Genomic DNA, 18,566 nt, shown 5'->3' with positions numbered 1-18,566 from the left:
CAGCCGCTCTGTGCAACCCTGGGGATTGGGAGCATGTGGCAGTCAGTTATGCAAGAAATAGCCAAAGGAGGGATAATGTGGGGAATTTTAGGGGTCAGGATGGCAAGAGGATCTAGATTTAAGGAACGTTTAGAGGGTGATGCCAACAGGACCCTTTAACGTATTCTAGGGCTATGCGGTAAATTTAAGTCATCTTCCAGACCATGGAAGTATCTTCCACTCCATTAGATAAATTTAGGATTGCAAGAGGAGAGCGTGTCTAACAGACTGCAAGAGCTGCCTCTGCAAGAGAATTTTTAAATCTAGTATGCTCAGCCATCAGTACCAGTGCAGTGCGCATTCCAGTACTTTCCTAGCTGCTCTGATTTGCCTCCCATGGGTGAATACAGTACTCCCAGAGGATCATTTACTCTCATTTGCTTACCAGAGAAACAAAGCAAACACTTTAATATTTATTCCTCATCTCCGGCCGAGAAATGGCTTTGATAGTAAGGGTTTTGATTGAACATTTGAAATGACCGTGGGGGGCAGGGAGGCAATTAACATGCCAAATCAGTTCCCCTGAATTCTGGGTAGGAAGGTTTCAGGAAGCTTAAAGAAAATTTCACGTCTTCTCCTATTAGATTACAGCACCGTGCATGATTTTTCTGAATCTTTTGCACTGTGAATAAGGGATTATCTTTCTTGTAACAAGACTACCCTGAATTACCTGGCTCTGTCATCTTCCCTCCCTCCTTCCTGCCACTCTCATTTCCATCAAGCCCAGGATTTGTCACTATAGCGGGGCTTTGCATGTTGGGTTATAATTCACCTGTTTTCTGGTCTCTTTGCCCCAGTGTCCTGTGAACTAAGGCAGAGAGACTTGATCTTATCCCTCCATCCATCCATCTGCATAAAGTGTCCATCCCCACCCTCTACATAACAGATTTGGAATGGTTTGTCTACTCCTTAACATCACGTTTCTTTATTTGCACAATCTGTGTAGAAAATAATGCCTTTCTCTTTGCACTTGTGTGCTGTCAACACTTCCTGCTTGTGCTTTCTCAGCTTCCACGCCTTTCTCAGGAAAGGCCAATCCCTTTGCCCCTGCTACTCCACCAACAGTATTCTTTCCACAGTCAACAATGACTAAAGCCAAACTTTGTGCCATGGCCTTCTCCTCCCACTCTCTTTCTCTGGCTTCCATATTGTTGCATCCTCCTGTTTCTTCCCCTCACTTTTTTGGCTGCTTTATTTTTTATAGGCTCATACCCCTTTAGTTCTTGGTTTTCTTGCATCTCAGCCCTGGTTATCTGTGTTTCTCAGTTAGCCTTCTCTCTCTGGATGATCTCATTCCTGCCTGTATGAGTTTACTAGTGCTGCCATAATGAAGTACCACAATTTAGTGGCTTATAACAGAAATTTATTGTCTCATTGTTCTAGAAGCTAGAAATCTGAGATCACAGTGTTAGGATTGTTTCTTCCTTCTGGGGCCAGTGAGAGGGAATCGATTCTATGCTTCTTGCCTAGTCCCTAGTGATATATTGATGACCCTTGGCATTCTTTGACTCCTAGAAACAACACCTCAGTATCTGGCTTCATCTTGCATAGTGTTTTCCCTGTTTGTATGTCTGTGTCCAAATTTCCCCTTTTTATAAGGACACCAGGCCTATGGAATTAGGGCCCACCCTAAGGACCTCATTTTAATTTGGTTACCTCTATAAAGATCCTGTCTCCAAATAAGGTCACATTCTGCTCTACTGGGGATTAGGACTTCAATATGTGAACTGAGGCGGGGTAGGATATATTCAACCCATAACATCTCCTATAGCTTTAATGACTTGTCCATATACTGATGACTCTCCAGTCTATGTCTCCATCCCAAAAATGTCTTCTGGACTCTGGACTTGTGTGTCAGTTGCCCACCATTCATCTCCCTTGAATGATTTTCATGCACCTTACACTAAACATGTCTAAGAATGGTGTCTTATCAATTCAGTTGTCCCGAACAGAAACTGATACTTATTCTTGACTACTCCTTCACCCTCATTCCTACAACCATGCCCAATCATTTACCAAATTATGGCAGTGCTGTGGCTCTCAAATCAACCTCCTCTTTGACCTCACTGCTACCACCTCTGCAAGGCCACTATTATCTCTCCTCCAGACCACTCCAGTGGTTTCCTAACAAGTCATTCTATCTCTGGTGTTACTCCCTCTCAAGCCATTCTCCACATTGCAGAGCACTCTTTGAAAAACCCAAATCTGATCACTCCATTTCCCTGCTTAGGTCATCAGTGGTAGCAAGTGCCCTTGGAAGTAGACATTGGACCCAGACAGCTGATGGTAGGACTTGAGCTGGACAATGAAGGAACAGTAGAGTCTAGGTGAGTGAGGAAGAGGCTTGTATGAATGTGGAGCTTGGACTTAACCTTGCAGGTTTAGATTCAAGGCCATGTCAGTGCACCCACCTGCTAGGTATGGACACCCATAACAATTGTGAAAATAACCTGATGCTGACCGTGTAGCTTTTCCCATATCCCCCGGGGCGGAAACTTGCAAAGTGTTGTGTTTAGATTGTGGCCTAAATCACAGTGGAGCTGCCTAAGCAGCTGCCTCTGCCAGTTCCTGACTTGTCCTCCTCCCTAGTGACAAATGTATATGCTAACAGCATTAGCTGTACCCTGGCATGCTCTTCTACCCATTTCTTTCTTTCTGCTCACGCATAAGGCATAAATATTTTGTGAACTGATCCATAAGCTTCTGGTTTAAAAGGCAAGTCTCAAATGAGAAGATACTGGTGGACCATTGGCAGTTGCAAGGGGCTGAGCCATCCCTTGGCTCCGGGATGAAAAGCTGGCTTGTCCACCCATTCAGAATTCAGTGCTGTTTATAGAAATGACTGTGTAATTGGCTTTTTCCCTCTTAGACCATAAGAAAATGAGGGTAAGCATCATGCCTTCTTGTCTTCCTTGCACTTAGCAGAGGGCCAGACACATAGTAGGCATCAATAACTTCTTAGTTAATGGGTTATCACACAGGTCAACAGCCACAGGTCTTTTGGGTTATCCTGAATTGTTTTTTGACTAGAATACATTATGAGACTGCCTTGTGAATGCTTTGTCTAATCCATCAATTATGAAATTCACCAGGGCCATTTGGAAGGAAAAGTATATTCCAGGAGAACGTACCAGGAAGGAATTTGTAAGTAAAGGGTTTCTACAGTCAGTAGGGCACATTTTTCAAGATTTTCAGGGCAATAGTGACATTGCTGGAGGGTGGTAGTGATGTTGTAAGGTACATAGGGATCTTAGTTCCCTTCATGTGCACACGCACATGGGTAAATACTCCAGGTCAAATTACAAGCAAATGAAGACTTGAGGGAAAGAAGAGACAAAGGCTCAACTCGAAGAAAGTCAACGTGAAGGCTTAATGAAAAGCAAACAAGATCATTCAAGGAAGCAAGCTCAACATAAAAATCTAGACTTAGAAAACAAATTAGAATCAGTTACTGATTTTAACAAGAAGTTATTATTTCAAGCATAAACACTCCCACCTGCAGCTGAAATATGATTAATGTAAAATTAATTCATGTAAAATATGATTAATACCATTACATTATCTGTATATGCTTTAGGAATAGGGTGTATGGTATTATAAAAAGAAAATAGTTGTATAGTCTTAATGACAGTGGCTTACCAACTGAGACACAGGGGTGGGTGTTCAAAGGCACAATTCCCAGGACTGCATTTAATACTCCAGAGTAACCAAGCTGTAGATTTATACCAGACCAGGTATGTGGCACAGCATTCTCTTAATCTCTCTTGCTTCAATTTATTGAGCTGGTCTCTGTGGGAAATATTCTAAAGTTGATCCTAAATGTCTTTTGGTTTTTCTGGCTTAAAGTGAATATTTCAGAACCATCAGGACAGGCCTTTCTACTGTATGGTCAATGAATCTCTGCCTGCTGTTTGGCATCACAGAGCCTTGAGTGACATGGGAGAGAAGTGGGGTTGGTGATCATAGAGATTCTCCCTCTCCACCTTCACCCAGGAATCAGCCATCTCTCTTCCAGGGGAAAACTTGTGCCCAGGTGTTCAGCAAAGGTAACGGCCAACTATACCCCCTCAAGAATGTCTGCCATTGGGTTCGTGTAGCTTAGCTGGCAAGAATTCCAAAACACCTTTCTAAATCTTCCTAAATCTTTCAGTGGGCCCCTCCCTGAGAACAGAGTGTGTTACTCGTAGGGCCACAATACAAGAAAAGTAGCAAGTAAGGACATTAGAGAAAAGGGGAAAGGACATGAGAAGAGGCCACCAGGGGGTTGGGTGCACATGAAAGTCCTAGAGAGTTGGTCTTAGAGCTCTTGACTGGGAGCCTCCAAAGCTGTTATGGCTGGTTAGCAAAAGGGAGATTTAGTGGATGGACTGGGGAAGGGAGACTCACAGAACCTTGGAAAATGTGCAGGAACTGAGGGCCTTCACAGCCGAGCAGCCGGGACATCCTCCAGGATACTGCTGTTGCCATCACAACCCAACACCCGGCTGCCACTGTTGCTCATGAAGCTTTAACCATCCTGGTTTCTTGAGATTTATAGTTTTGGATACAGGGCTTTGATGGAGTGAAACCCAGTGATGTCTGCCCCCCATTGTCAGGGGCAGGGAGAGCATTATGCTTCCTAAAGAGCTTCATTTGAGGATGCCTGGGTGGCTTGGTCAGTTGAGCATTCAACTCTTGATTTTGGCTAAGGTCATGATCCCAGGGCCATGGGATTGGGCCCTGTGCTGAGCATGGAGCCTGCTTAAGAGTCTCTCTCTCTTTCCTCTCCTCTCCTCTCCTCTCCTTTCCTCTCCTCTCCTCTCCTCTCCTCTCCTCTCCTCTCCTCTCCTCTCCTCCCCTCCCCTCCCCTCCCCTGCCTCTCTCTCTTCCCCCCCCCGCCCCTCTCCCCTTCCTGTGCTCTCTAATAATAATAATAATAATAATAATAATAATAATAGTAGTAGTAAATAATTTTTAAAAAGCCTCTTTTGGCTTCCATTGTGGGATATGGGACACTTTCCCAGCAAGACTTATGTAGTTGGGGGGGAAGGTCCCCCTAAATGGGAAGGGGGTTGAGTGCTGAGCAGTTAAAAGTAGGACAGAGGCCTAAGGTAATCACATTAAAAAAACATTCAAGGAGTTGTTAATGGGGCTTAGAGATTTTTAATAAAATTGTTATTTGTTCTTTTGCAGTGAAAAACACTTTCTATCATCTGGGAAATTATTTAAGACTGAGACTATCATCAAAAAAAATGTTAAAGGCAATTTTATACTATTTCTGCTGATTCATATCTAGGATCAGCCAAATAGATTTGAAATTCTTTCTTACGTACATTGGGAATACTTAAAAATCCATTTCAGATTTCTGTGAATGTTCAGCAAAAATCATCAAGGTCAACCTATAATCTAACTCTCCAGATGATAGAAGGTGTAAGGAGTAACAAGACTGAGTAGTCAGAGGCTGAGTATGGGCAAGATAAGAGGTAGCTGGAATTAGGAAAACAACTGTAGACTTAATAAAACATGGGCATGATTTGGAGCCATAGTTGAAGGAAGGGTGACAACTTTGAGCAGCACTGAGGAAATAAATGCTTGATACTGGATGGAGACATGGGTCCAGAAATGATCTAAACAAGCAAGTGTTAAGGATCATATGTTCTTTGGGAGAAGGGAGCCAGGAGAAATGCATGTTAATCCCAAAATCTTCTTTAGAGTACAAATCCAGAACATGTGCTTCACAAATGTATGGGTTGCCTAAGTAAGAATGGAGCCCCTCTGGCAGACATAGACCTGGGGTAAGGGATGCTCTGGTTGCATCACACAAGGGTTCAGTCATGACCATGAAGAATAAGTATGACCAGTTTCCAAGCACAAGAAACTATGATTATTGGTGTTCTTTCGACTTTCCCCATGTGAATGCCTGTATTTTAGCAGGGGAAAAAGGGTCCTACTGCAATACACATGTCTAAAGGGGAAATCCTGTCTCTCTTTAAAGAGCATGTTTTTGCTTGAACAACTTCCATTAGATGTCTTTCTTCCAGGTTCTTTTGTTCTGTGCATCTTGCCCTCTTCTCCCAAATTTGCCTTCATGAGACTCTGCTTCCAACCCATGCCTCTTTTGCTCTCAACATGCCTCTTTTGCTCTCAACAACTAAAAAGGCAAAATCTCCACTTTCCTTTGTTGGAAGCTGTTCCAGGCTCTCTTCCTATATAAACCCTGCCCTGCTCTGGGATCTGCTGGAACCCATCATCCTCTGCTAAGTATTCTGTAACTGTCCAGGCTGAAATTGATCTCCCTGCTCTCTGAACAATAATTGTCCTTATTTTCTGTACGATGGAACTATTTCCCCTACATACAGAAGGAGCTCAACAGTGCTGAATAGCTGAAATGGAAAGGGCAACAGAGCGTATTGGAAAGAATATGGACTTTGGAACTGGACTCGACTTTTTAAACCCTTACTTGGGCTGTTGAAGATTCACTTTCCTTCTCTGTAAAATAAGAATAGTAAAGTCCACCCCACAGTGTGTTGTTTAGAGATCATATATGGGGGCGCCTGGGTGGCACAGTCGGTTAAGCGTCCGACTTCAGCCAGGTCACAATCTCGCGGTCCATGAGTTCGAGCCCCGCGTCAGGCTCAGGGCTGATGGCTCAGAGCCTGGAGCATGTTTCCGATTCTGTGTCTCCCTCTCTCTCTGCCCCTCCTCCGTTCATGCTCTGTCTCTCTCTGTCCCAAAAATGAATAAACGTTGAAAAAAAAAATAAAAAATAGAGATCATATATGTAAAGCTCTTGGCACGTGGTAGGTGTTAAATAAGTGCTAGACGCTTTTATTTTTACATTGTAAAAACAGGGAGAAGTGACATATTTTTTTAGTTTTAAAGTTAGTTATAGAGAAAATAAATCTTATTCCAGATAGAATAAATTAATACTGTTTTAGGAACAAGATGTGTATAGCATAAATATAGCAATTATTAGTCCTTTCTTCTAATTACACATTTTAGGTAAATAAAAACTAATTAGGTTTTAAAAGATTTTTTAATTTTTTTATTTAAAAATTTTTTTAATGTTTATTTATTTTTGAGAGAGAGACACAGAGCACAAGCAGGGGAGGGGCAGAGAGAGAGGGAGACACAGAATCCAAAGCAGGCTCCAGGCTCTGAGCTGTCAGCACAGAGCCCGATGCAGGGCTTGAACTCACGGACCATGAGATCATGACCTGAGCTACAGTCAGACGCTTAACCGACTGGGCCACCCAGGCTCCCCTAAAAGGTCACTTTAATATGCCTGTATAGGTACCCAAATATTTCATATTTACGTCTTGAATAAGATGAGATGGTTAGCAAGAAGATAATTAGCAAGTCTTGAAAAAAATTTGGTACAAAAAATACGCATAATAATATAACCAACAACTAGGTTATTTTAAAAGATATTTCTCTGCGAAATGAATCAAGAATGTTCAGAGCTACATAGAGTGAATGATACTAGTAAGTAAAACAGTGTTGTGCAGGAGACCTTGGGCTTTAAAGAGTAAGGCAGTGCAGAATTGAAACAGAAAGTTGGTATATTGCTTGTGTATTAACCATCCACCATGCTGACCCCTTTCAATAATCCTAGGGTTAAGTGTTTACCTAAGAAGTGAGTAACTTTTTTGCAAATTCCATATAGACTTCAATGAAAACTCAACCAATACTGATGGCAATAAATATTCTCTCACTACAAGGAATATTTTCTGCCATTGTAATTTGATGGAACATGAGTTTAAAAAAATAAGCTGAAATATGGCTTTTTACATAACCTTTGGTTGAATTGTTGGTATCTTACCTGTTTTTATAAGACAGAATGTCAAAGTGATTGTTGTAACTTCCAACCAACTCCAAGTCAAAATTCAGGATTGCATTTCTGTCTTCGATGTTTCTTCAGTGATTGTAACATCTTGGCAGGAAAGATCATGCATATTTAAAAGCAACACACTTATAAAAGATTATTTGAAAATCGTCAAAGCTAGTTTTATGCTTAAAGTATGACTTTCAAGAGATTGGTTGGAAGAATCATCAAAGAAGAATCATTCATCAAAGAAGCTTACAGCTAGGAGATCTTGTGGTCTAGGCCCTGATTCTGTGATTCTAATATTATTGTAGAAACATGGTATATAGATACCTTTGCCCCTCCAGATTCTTTTTCTACCTGCCCCACAACCTTTCTCTACTTCTCTTTTTTTTTTTTTTTTTTCGACGTTTATTTATTTTTGGGACAGAGAGAGACAGAGCATGAACGGGGGAGGGGCAGAGAGAGAGGGAGACACAGAATCGGAAACATGCTCCAGGCTCTGAGCCATCAGCCCAGAGCCCGACGCGGGGCTCGAACTCCCGGACCGCGAGATCGTGACCTGGCTGAAGTCGGACGCTTAACCGACTGCGCCACCCAGGCGCCCCATCTCTACTTCTCTTTCTTTGTGGCAGTTGAACTATATGGACTACGGAAATAGGCTGTCTTGCCGTCTGGCCTTGGTTTACTGATCAAGGGGGGTCCCTAAGAGATATCAAAGGAAAGGACTATTTTCAGGAACTCCCAGCTGGATGCCTACCTTAATGAAAAGTCATAACTCATCTCAGGCAAGCCTCTCCTTCCAGATTTTTCCAATCACTCCCTCTCCTTGTCCCTTCAGGCCTAAGTATAGTAAGAGTGAGCCTTTGTTACACCTGGGTACTTCCCTCCCCCCTGTGGTATCACATACAGTGGTTCTCAAAATTTTAACTTGCATCGGAATCACCTGGAGGGCTCCTTAAATCATAGGTTACCCCCACTGCAGTTTCTAATTTAATAGTCTGAAGTGGCTGCTGAGAATTTGCATTTAAAAAAATTTTTTTTGAAGTTTATATTTGAGAGACAGACCATGAGCGGGAGAGCGGTAGAGAGACAGGGAGGCACAAAATCCAAAGAAGGCTCCGGCCTACAGCATGACGCATGGCTCGAACCCACGAACCGCAAGATCATGACCCGAGTCAAAGTCAGACAGCTAACCCATCGAACCACCCAGGTGCCCTAAGAATTTGCATTGCTAACAAGCTCCCAGGTGATGCTGCAGTGGGCGGCTTAGGGAACCATACAGCCTTATAGCCCTAAACCTTGACCACCTTTCTAATAAAGTATCCTAATTTTGCGTTTGCTCTCCCTTCCTTCTGAAACCTTGACTAATATAAATGGGTATAAAAAATTAGCTGAAAATCGACAGTTTGTTTTATGGTTAAACATGATTTGCAGGTGCTTGCTTGAAATATCTTTAAATCAAAGGAGAGAAGGCTACAGGGATTTAGGAGATCATTTTGCTCAATCACTAAATTTCAGAGTATGAAAGAATACAGACAAAGAGAAGTCAAGTGATTTACCCGAGAGGACGTAGACAATCGGTGCCCTGCCCTTCCGGGAAGCCTTTCCAGGACTTTATGCTGCCTCTTGTCGTACACCCCCTACCTCTCCGACTCCACTTTCCTTCCCAACACCCCCCGCCCACACCCCCCATCCCCAGGACGGTGTCTTTATGTTTGGGCATCAGGGCTACCTGTGGTGTTTCAGGTAAGTATGCGGCATAGCTTGGGGCAAGTGAGGATAAGATCTCTAGCTCACTGTTCAGTATAATGCTTCGTAGAACCAAATGTGTCCTTGATTTTTTGTGTTCATGAGAGAGGAGAGTCAACGGCAGGGCTCTTATTAGAATGATGTCTAGAGTCTGGTCCATTATCTTCCAAGTCGTCTTGTGCTTGCTCACACAGAATCTTACCTGACACATGGCTTCTTTCTCATCTACTTTCCAGAGACCTTTTCCTAGTTACTTTTTATCACACGGCTTTTCAAGTTGTCATCTGAGAACCCTACACCTTACACTCTGGTTAGGCTTTACTCAGCATTTCTTTGCCCTTTTTGCTTTGAGGTTTCTAAGTGGACGCCCAGGGCCCTGTCACCCCAGCCCCACTTGCCCTTTCCTGGTGTTGTCGCCGTGATCTGTGGCCACAGAAATTGTACCAGGCATCAGTGTAAGACACAATTTCCTGCCTCGAGGCAACTCTGGGCAACTAGATTTCTCCCAGGAGGCTAGCTACAAGACTGGAAAGCTGGGAGCTTCAAATGATTAAATTTTCTGCAGAGAAAGGCAAACAGAGGCTGAGAAGACATGAATCTGGCACCTGCAGTGGGAGATGGGGACTGTCTGCCTACACGCTGCCCCAGGTCCCAGGTGTTCCTGAGGTTTAGGGACATTCCTGGCTGCCCTGTCCCTTGGTTGCTAAGCTCCTAAAAACTCCCCATTTTTGCGTAAACTGATCGAGTTTGGATTTCTGTGATCTGAAGCCAGACGTTCTCACTGATAAAGTATCATTAATGATCATTTTTGTTTAGCTGCTTATTTTTCCTTATAATAGTGTACATTGATTGCGTACGTTCTGTGGACCATTTAATCTGGACAACACTCCTGAAAGGATTTTCAATGCTTGTTTGTACTCAGAATTCAGCATCTTAGAGCTGCTCATCTCACCATTGTTTCATAGCGTCCTCTTTACCCCTCTGAGTATTTGCTCCTGTGGTTTCCTCTGACTCTGTCGCCTGTTCCTCAGCCTAGAACTCTGTCTGGCAAAGCCCCGCTCATCGTTCAAAGCCAACTTTGATGTAGCAACCCATAGAGACTTCCCTACTCCAGGCAGAATGAATCACTCCCTTTCTTCTTGCTCTCCAATTCACATTAAATTATGGTTAATTGGTTACAAGTCTGATCCCAATACCATGTTGAAGGCCCCATGCAGGCAGGGACTGTGTATTCTTCATTATCTAACTCCTGTTCCTGACACAATACCTGCCCTAGAATCGCGGCTTAATAACTATTTGTTGAGTTAAGTTGATTTGGGGAACATGCAGAGCCTAACCAGTGTGAATGAAGAAATTATATCGTTATGCATGGACAAATATGAAAAATGACACAAGATGGCCCTACTGCTATGGCTCACGTGAGCAGATGTCTTTACAAGGAAGAGTGGGGGCCGTCTGGGTGACTAATGAGAGACTTCCAACCTATCACTTCTAATACAGTTTACTCTCAATACTTATTAAAGTCTAAACACTTTTCACCAACTGAATTTGTGATGCCCAGGCGCTCATTGTGGCATAGACAATAGAAAATAGATATGATGTCACCTAGCATCCCAGGTGACATTCTGACTATGATTTTTGTCAGAGTTGGCTTTATATTAAGTGAATGGCACAAGACTGTGTAGCGTGGGGTAGTGTTTTCACTTCCAGGATTGGAGATGACTGTTTCAAGCCCTGACCGTGCCTCTGGGCCTGGCTCTGAAGTTTAAAGTGTGCCTTTTTAGGACAATGATCTCAATGTCTCCAGTGGCTCAACTGCTCCCGGATCTCGTCCATAAATCAACCAGTGTGAGGCAGCAGAAAATGGGTGTTGAGCTGTGTTGCTTAGGGACCAGGAGGTGCAGAAGCCAGGACATAACACTTAGTGAAAATGAGGAAGCCGGAGAAATCACTAGTTTGGCTTACAAATCCAACGCTCCCAGATACACATGATTTACCAACTTCTTAGTGTCTATGGCCAATGTTTTATCTCAATCCTTGCTCAGCTAGCTTCCCAACCTATTTTTGGACTTCCTCCTTTTGGCCTGTAATTGCCAAATGATCACAAAATGAAACCTGATATTCCCCTAAGAAAACATGAGAAGGCGTAACTCACTAATGAAAAATACTTGAAAGATAAATTAAAAATGACTCCTGGAGTATCTGAGTGCCAGCCCCTCTGGAAGAACATAAATGAGAGTTCACTGGATTTTAGACAGATTCTTTTCATTGAATTTGAAATACTCAATTAGAAACATAGTTGGATGGGTGCCTGGGTGGTTCAGTCAGTCAAGTGGCAAACTTTGGCTCAGGTCGTGATCTCACCAGTTTGTGAGTTCGAGCCCCAAGTCAGGATCTTTGCTGCCAGCTTGGAGCCTGGAGCCTGCTTCAGGTTCTCTCTGCCCCTCCCCCACTCACACTCTGTCTCTCTCAAAAATAAATAAATATTTTAAAAAATTTAAAAAAACCATAGTTGGGGCGCCTGGGTGGCTCAGCCGGTTAGGCATCCGACTTTGGCTCAGGTCATGATCTCACAGTTTGTGAGTTCAAGCCCTGCGTCGGGCTCTGTGCTGACAGCTCAGAGCCTGGAGCCTGCTTTGTGGATTCTGTCTCCTGCTCTCTCTGCCTCTCCCTGACTCGTACTCTGTCTCTCTCTCAAAAATAAATAAAACATTAAAAAAATTAAAAAAAAAAACATAGTTGTGAAAGTCACAGTAAACATTTTGGATATGTAAAATAAAAACCTTATGTGTTTTGACACTTTTGTAATAATACTAATATAGCATTAATTTAGGCATAATAATTGGTCTGTAATTCTTCTATTGATTTTTTTGAGTACTCGTACATTTTTTATTCTTTTAAATGCAAGATTATATAATACATTTTAATTAGGGCAACTTGAGACACTTAATAATAGATGCTATAGCTAATTCCATTTTTATAGACTTCTCCTTGTTTTTCCCAAGACTGAGAAAAATAGAAAAGGAAAGAAAACAAGATACACTTTTGTCAGAGATGGGGAGGCTTGGAACGCAGAACGAACACTCACAGCTAAGTTACTCTGCAGTTCTGCTCGGTTCTTGCGGGAGACGATGGTTCAGGAATTCAAGCGTTCTTTTTCTGGACACCACTGCTTCTCAAAGTTCTGATTAGATTGCTTTACGTGATTACTCTCACAGTCCGTGACATGATTATTCAAAGCCAAACTAAAGCCAAGGCGCCATTGCTATTTCAAGATTTTGCATTTCATTGGTTGGTTTTCTACCATCTCAGAAAGCACCACGCCAAGACATAACCTCTGTGACCCAGAGAGGATGATAGCTTCTGTTCTGCAGAGCAGAGTATCTACTGGAAATAGAGACACTCCTAACTTACAAGGAAAAATAAATGTACTCTGTGAACAAACATAGGCAGCCAAGGAGACACGATGACTGAATGTAATGTGGTGTCCTGGGTGGAGTCCTGGCCCAGGAAAAGGCCATTAGTGATAAAGCTAGTGGCATCCAAAGAACATTTGGAATGTGGTCAATGGTACTTACCAACGTCAATCTCTTCATTTTGACAAATGCACCAGAAGGTGCAAGATGTTAACATTGGAGGAACCTGGGTAAAGAGCATCTGGGAACTCTCTGGACTATCTTTCCGACCTTTCTATAAATATAAAATTATTTCAAAATTAAACATTTACTCAGAGCAAGGGACGGTGAGAGAGTGTAGAACAGTCTCCGACAGACGGAGGAGAGGCAGGCAGCTTCTGCAGACAGAGTCGAAGCATTCACACGTGAGAAAGTGAAGCCCCGGGGAAGCCAGTGCATGACTACCGTCAAAATGAGCTTCTTCGGTGAAAGTTCGAAGAAAGTGTAGATGCATGTGACTTAACAGCAAAGACTGAATGAACCGATCAGGATTTGATCTTACTGTTTAAAGGCCTGGGTAGATTCAGGATGTTCCAGGTAGAGGGACAACCCAGTAAAAGGCTTAAAGCTATCAGTACTAAGAGTAAGGTGTCAGAACGCAGCCAGAACCAGCCTCGCTGGAATGGAGTATTCAGATGGGGGCAGGGTTAGCTATGTAATTTGAGGTTCCGGTGCCAAGTGAAAATGTCAAGTTCCTTGTTCAAAAAGCAGAAAATGGTTTTTTTCCTTTCTTATGTTCTCTGTCTCTCTACTTACCATGGCATTTTTTATTTGCTATTTAACATCTGCTCCCTTGGACAGAGGGATGCTTGCTGGGTGAATGCAGGCCCCGGCAGGCACTGGGAGTCTCACCCTGAGATCCCAACACTCCCCATACCAGTACCCAGGTCCCTGTACAGTTGTTAACCAAGGACTCAGGTGTGGTGGCTGAAAACCCACCCCAGGAGGTGGGGAGACAACAGGAGGCAAAACCAAGCCTGAGCTGAGGCTCCAAGCCCCCTGCTTGTGCTCCATTATCCCATCAGAAGTCACTTAGAGGGGCACCTGGGGGGCTCAGTAGGTTAAGTGACCCACTCTGGATTTCGTCTCGGGTCATGACTTGCAGTTCGTGAGTTTAAGCCCGCATCGGGCTCAGCATGGACAACGTGGAGCCTGCTTGGGATTCTCTGTCTCCTCTCTCTCTGCCCCTCCCCTGCTCATGCTCACTCACGCTCTCTCACTGTCTCTCTCAAGTAAATAAACTTAAAAAAAAAAAAAAAAAAAGATAGAAGGGGGAGTTTGGGTGGCTCGATCAGTTAAGCATCCAACTTCGGCACAGGTCATGATCTCGTGGTTCATGGGTTCAAGCCCCGCATCGGGCACTGAGCTGACAGCTCAGAGCCCGGAGCCTGCTTCAGATTCTGTGTCTCCTTCTGTCTCTGCCCCTTCCCCGCCTATGCTCTGTGCCTCTCTCTCTCTGTCTTTCAAAAATAAAATTAAATAAGTAAGTAAATAAAAAAGAAGTCACACACAAAAAAACTGAAAGGTAAAAGAATTTCCACGTGGCACCCTGGACCTTGGAGGGGGGGTGGGGTGTGTGAGGTTCTTCCAAAGAAGCACAGCACCCCGTGTGACTGCACTGGCTCCAGGCCCATGAAGCCAACCCTGGGTGGGGGTCCGTGGAGATTAATCAGGATTGGGAGGGGCTTAACCCGTGGAGGATCCTGAGGCCTGCGTTTTCATCTGTAAGAGCGGGTAGAGGCCAGAGGCGATTGAGGAGACACAACCAAATTGGACTTTAGTGACCAGTCCGATGGAAAAGCGTAGGGTGGACTCGACAGGAGTCACTGTGGGCACTTTCACCAGTTAGGAATTCAACAGCCAACCTTAGGAAGAATGAGGAGGATGCAAGCATGACCTCACAGTTTCCCTCCCTTGAGGTAAACTGTTTGACCGTTGTTAGCAGTTCTAATTCAGAACAGATGCATCAGACCAAGCGCCATTTTCTAAAGTTCAGTTTTGGTGGACAGAGTTATCTAAAAAGATCCTTCATCTTAGGGACACAGACCTTGCCAACGCAGACTTTTCTTTTTAGGAGCCCCTCTGATAGAATTAGAAATGAGCTCAAGGAAGGTTCCATCAGGGCTGTGTGTTTTACTGCCAGGGCATTTAAAATCTTGTTCCAGGGGTACCTGGGTGGCTCATTTGGTTACGTGTCCAGTTCTTGATCTCAGCTCAGGTCTTGACCTCAGGGTTGTGGGTTCAAGCCCTGCATTGGAGCCTACTTTACAAAAATAATACAAATGAACAAAATCTGTTTCCAGTTTTTCTTTTGGCGGGTTCTCAAACTGGTATGAACTCTTTCTTCCCAGGTACCTCCAGATCATCAGTTACTCGATGTAAACCAGGAGCCAACTGCCCCAGTTCACACAGTGGCATCAGTAGGCAACTGTCCCCTCTTTCTGTCACCGAAGATTCTTCTGCTCCTATTCTTGAACTTCAGAGCCGAGGATCTTCTGGAGTTTGCGGACATAGAGTCGAAAGGCAGAACAGATCAGGTGAGCTGGTGACCTCCTCTTTTTTTTTTTTTTTTAAATATGAAATTTATTGTCAAATTGGTTTCCATACAACACCCAGTGCTCATCCCAACAGGTGCCCTCCTCAATACCCATCACCCACCCTCTTGTCCCTCTCACCCCCCCTCAACCCTCAGTTCTGTTTTTAAGAGTCTCTTATGTTTTGGCTCCCTCCCTCTCTGACCTCCTCTTATTTAAAAAAAAATTTTTTTTTCAACGTTTTTTATTTATTTTTGGGACAGAGAGAGACAGAGCATGAACGGGGGAGGGGCAGAGAGAGAGGGAGACACAGAATCGGAAACAGGCTCCAGGCTCTGAGCCATCAGCCCAGAGCCCGACGCGGGGCTCGAACTCACGGGCCGCGAGATCGTAACCTGGCTGAAGTTGGACGCTTAACCGACTGCGCCACCCAGGCGCCCCTGACCTCCTCTTAAATAACAGTACACCTAGGTAACCTTTGAACCAGCCGTGAAAGATCACACCATTGGCCCAGAACGCAGGGATGTTACACGGACTCTGAAAAAGTGGGGAGTTTATCAAGTGGGAGGAGAAGGAAGAAGGGACATGTATAGGTGGGATCTGTTAGTGGGATACGTACAGTGTAGCAGAGAAACCAAATACCAAAACCTGCCGTTGCAGGGCTTAACACATGATTAAACAGTGACACCCTATTAAGTTTACAGGGTATCTAGTTTCCGCATGTTGAAGATGTCAAAAGCCAGCATCTTTGATCTCAGCCCTGGGAGTCAGTGGTAGCACACTCCCACTCTAAGAAGAATGAAAACACTATTAGTAAAATCACAGACTCTGCTTTTGTGCTCGCCAGGACTGCCGGTCTTTGGAGCCCTTCTAGTTTCTCCAGTTTTGCACCTTCAGGACACCGCCTGCTTCCCTGATCAGCATTTAACTAATCAGTCAAGTCCTCTACACTTTCCTTAAATACATTTGACCACACTCAACAACTCCCGGGTTACTTGGGTTACTGGAATTGCTCGATACATCTCATAACTAGATCCAGGAGTTTCCCAGCAAATGTATAATTTCCAAATGCACCTGAGTCCACTAAGCTGTTGCCCACACCAGTACTTCTTGGCGGTGGACACCTTATTGCCTTCCCCAGAGAATGTGCTCAAGTACCCAGTTCATACTCACTTCCTCTCGTCACATGACCACACTTCCGTTTCTGCAAAAAGCAAAACAGTTGTATGCCAACAGACACTTTCCTCTTTGCCTTAATGTCTCCATTCTTTTGTTTGCCAGTGACCATCACTTTGGGACCGTCTTTAATGTGTGTGTTCCTGCCGTTCCGATGTGAACTCCTTTTGCTATGTCCATGATCACTTCCTCTCCATCACTTTTCACCTGCATTTGCAATCTCTCCTTCCACTCATTCCTTCTACTTTATCAGTAACATATTTAACATCTCTTGCATCCTTAAAAACAATAATCAAACAGCAAACAACAACAACAACAACAAAATACTCCATCCAAAATAAGTGGTTAGTTGAAAACAAAACATAACTTGGAGAAAACTGGCCTAAAAAAAATAAATAGAAGGGAAATGGAAATTCAGGGGACTCAGTTAGGGATGGGGGGCAGTAAACAAAGGTATACAGGAAACATGAAAGCCTCTTCTAGGGTACTACTAATTTGATAAGAGGGTTTTTTTTATATAAGAAAAGATATTTTTTTCAAAAAGTGACAATATTTTAAAACACTATATCAGCAACTATTGACCCTAAGGCTAAGGCTCTTTTTAAAAAAATGAAGAAAATGGCATCATAAATCTTCAGAAAATTTTAATTGGCTTTAATAAGTTGCAGTAATATTCCTATTATCCCAGTTATCTGCAGAATAGAATGTTTCAGTTAATTAAGTATTCTGGTTAATAAGGACTTGCTTTATCTATCATATGCAAACTACAAATGAAATATACTGGTTGACAAAGACTTGCCATATCTGTCATACGCAAACTACACATCTCTGTGATGATTCAGAAGGCACTTAGGGTTATTCCAGGGCACCATAGAAAAATGAGAAAAGGAGAATAATCTGAAGAGCAGCTCACCATGCTTTCAGGAATATACTATGTACTTAACCTCAAAACAAATCCCATGAGGCAAATATTATCACTGTTTGGCAGATGAAGAAGCTAAGCTAGAATCAGACATGTGCTCAGGGCCATACAATGGTTCTACTCATGTGTCCAAACTCCAGTGGCCTCTACCAGTAATGACTCTAATCCAGGCTCGTAGTAAGGGATGGAACTCCTGGTATATCAGTTTGAAGGATACATACAAAACCATAAAGCTAAGCAGGACTGTCGAAAATTTTAAATGACCAGAAAAATAAAAGAGCTCTGTAGACCCAGTCTTTCTAGGGTATCTATAGGTGGTAAAATTAAAGATTGGCAACAATTACATCTAGTTAGCAGAAGAATGGGTCAAAGATATGGAGGGATTTAGGTGACGACTAATGTCATCAAAAGTACTGTCCATGGTATGATGGTGGCACCAAGCGACCTTCAGAGAAGGTGACAGTGAAGGCAGATATCAACTTAAAGGGATATTGAGAATCTCTGTAGAATCCTTCCTCCTTTATGAGATAGTCCCTGAGAATTAATAATCTGAAATGTAGAGTATACCTTTCTCTTAGACATCACTCCTCTTAAACTTTGTACAAGACTACCATTCCCATCAGGAAACAGAAATTTGTCTCCAAATCCCTTCTGAAACTTCCAGTGCTTGAATGGAGAGCTCAAGCCTGAAACCTAGACAGAAGGAGTGTTCAGAATAAAAGATTTGGAGCCTAGAGTCATGCTGACTTGGGTTCAACCTTGGGCAACCTTTCACATAAGTCTCGGTTTTTTCATCTGTAAAATGGAAGTGGTAATACCTATTTAACTGAGTAGGTTAATGTTTCTTTCCCAGCCTCCCAAGACAAGAGTCTCTTAGTCTACCC

General features: G+C 43.2%; 1 protein-coding gene across 1 annotated transcript in view; it reads left to right on the top strand.

The window, feature by feature from the left end:
* Positions 1 to 18,566, top strand: part of SLC35F4 (solute carrier family 35 member F4) — a 250,186-nt gene that overhangs the window by 198,286 nt on the left and 33,334 nt on the right. Inside the window, exon 2 of the mRNA XM_045451089.1 lies at positions 15,402 to 15,587. Coding sequence (XP_045307045.1) covers positions 15,402 to 15,587 — 186 coding nt within the window. The remainder of the gene's footprint in view (positions 1 to 15,401; positions 15,588 to 18,566) is intronic.

Source organism: Leopardus geoffroyi, chromosome B3, assembly GCF_018350155.1.
Source record: "Leopardus geoffroyi isolate Oge1 chromosome B3, O.geoffroyi_Oge1_pat1.0, whole genome shotgun sequence".
NCBI classification, from domain to species: Eukaryota; Metazoa; Chordata; class Mammalia; order Carnivora; family Felidae; genus Leopardus; species Leopardus geoffroyi.
Note: the sequence above shows the minus strand (reverse complement) of the source record. Positions and strands in the feature narration are given on the sequence as shown.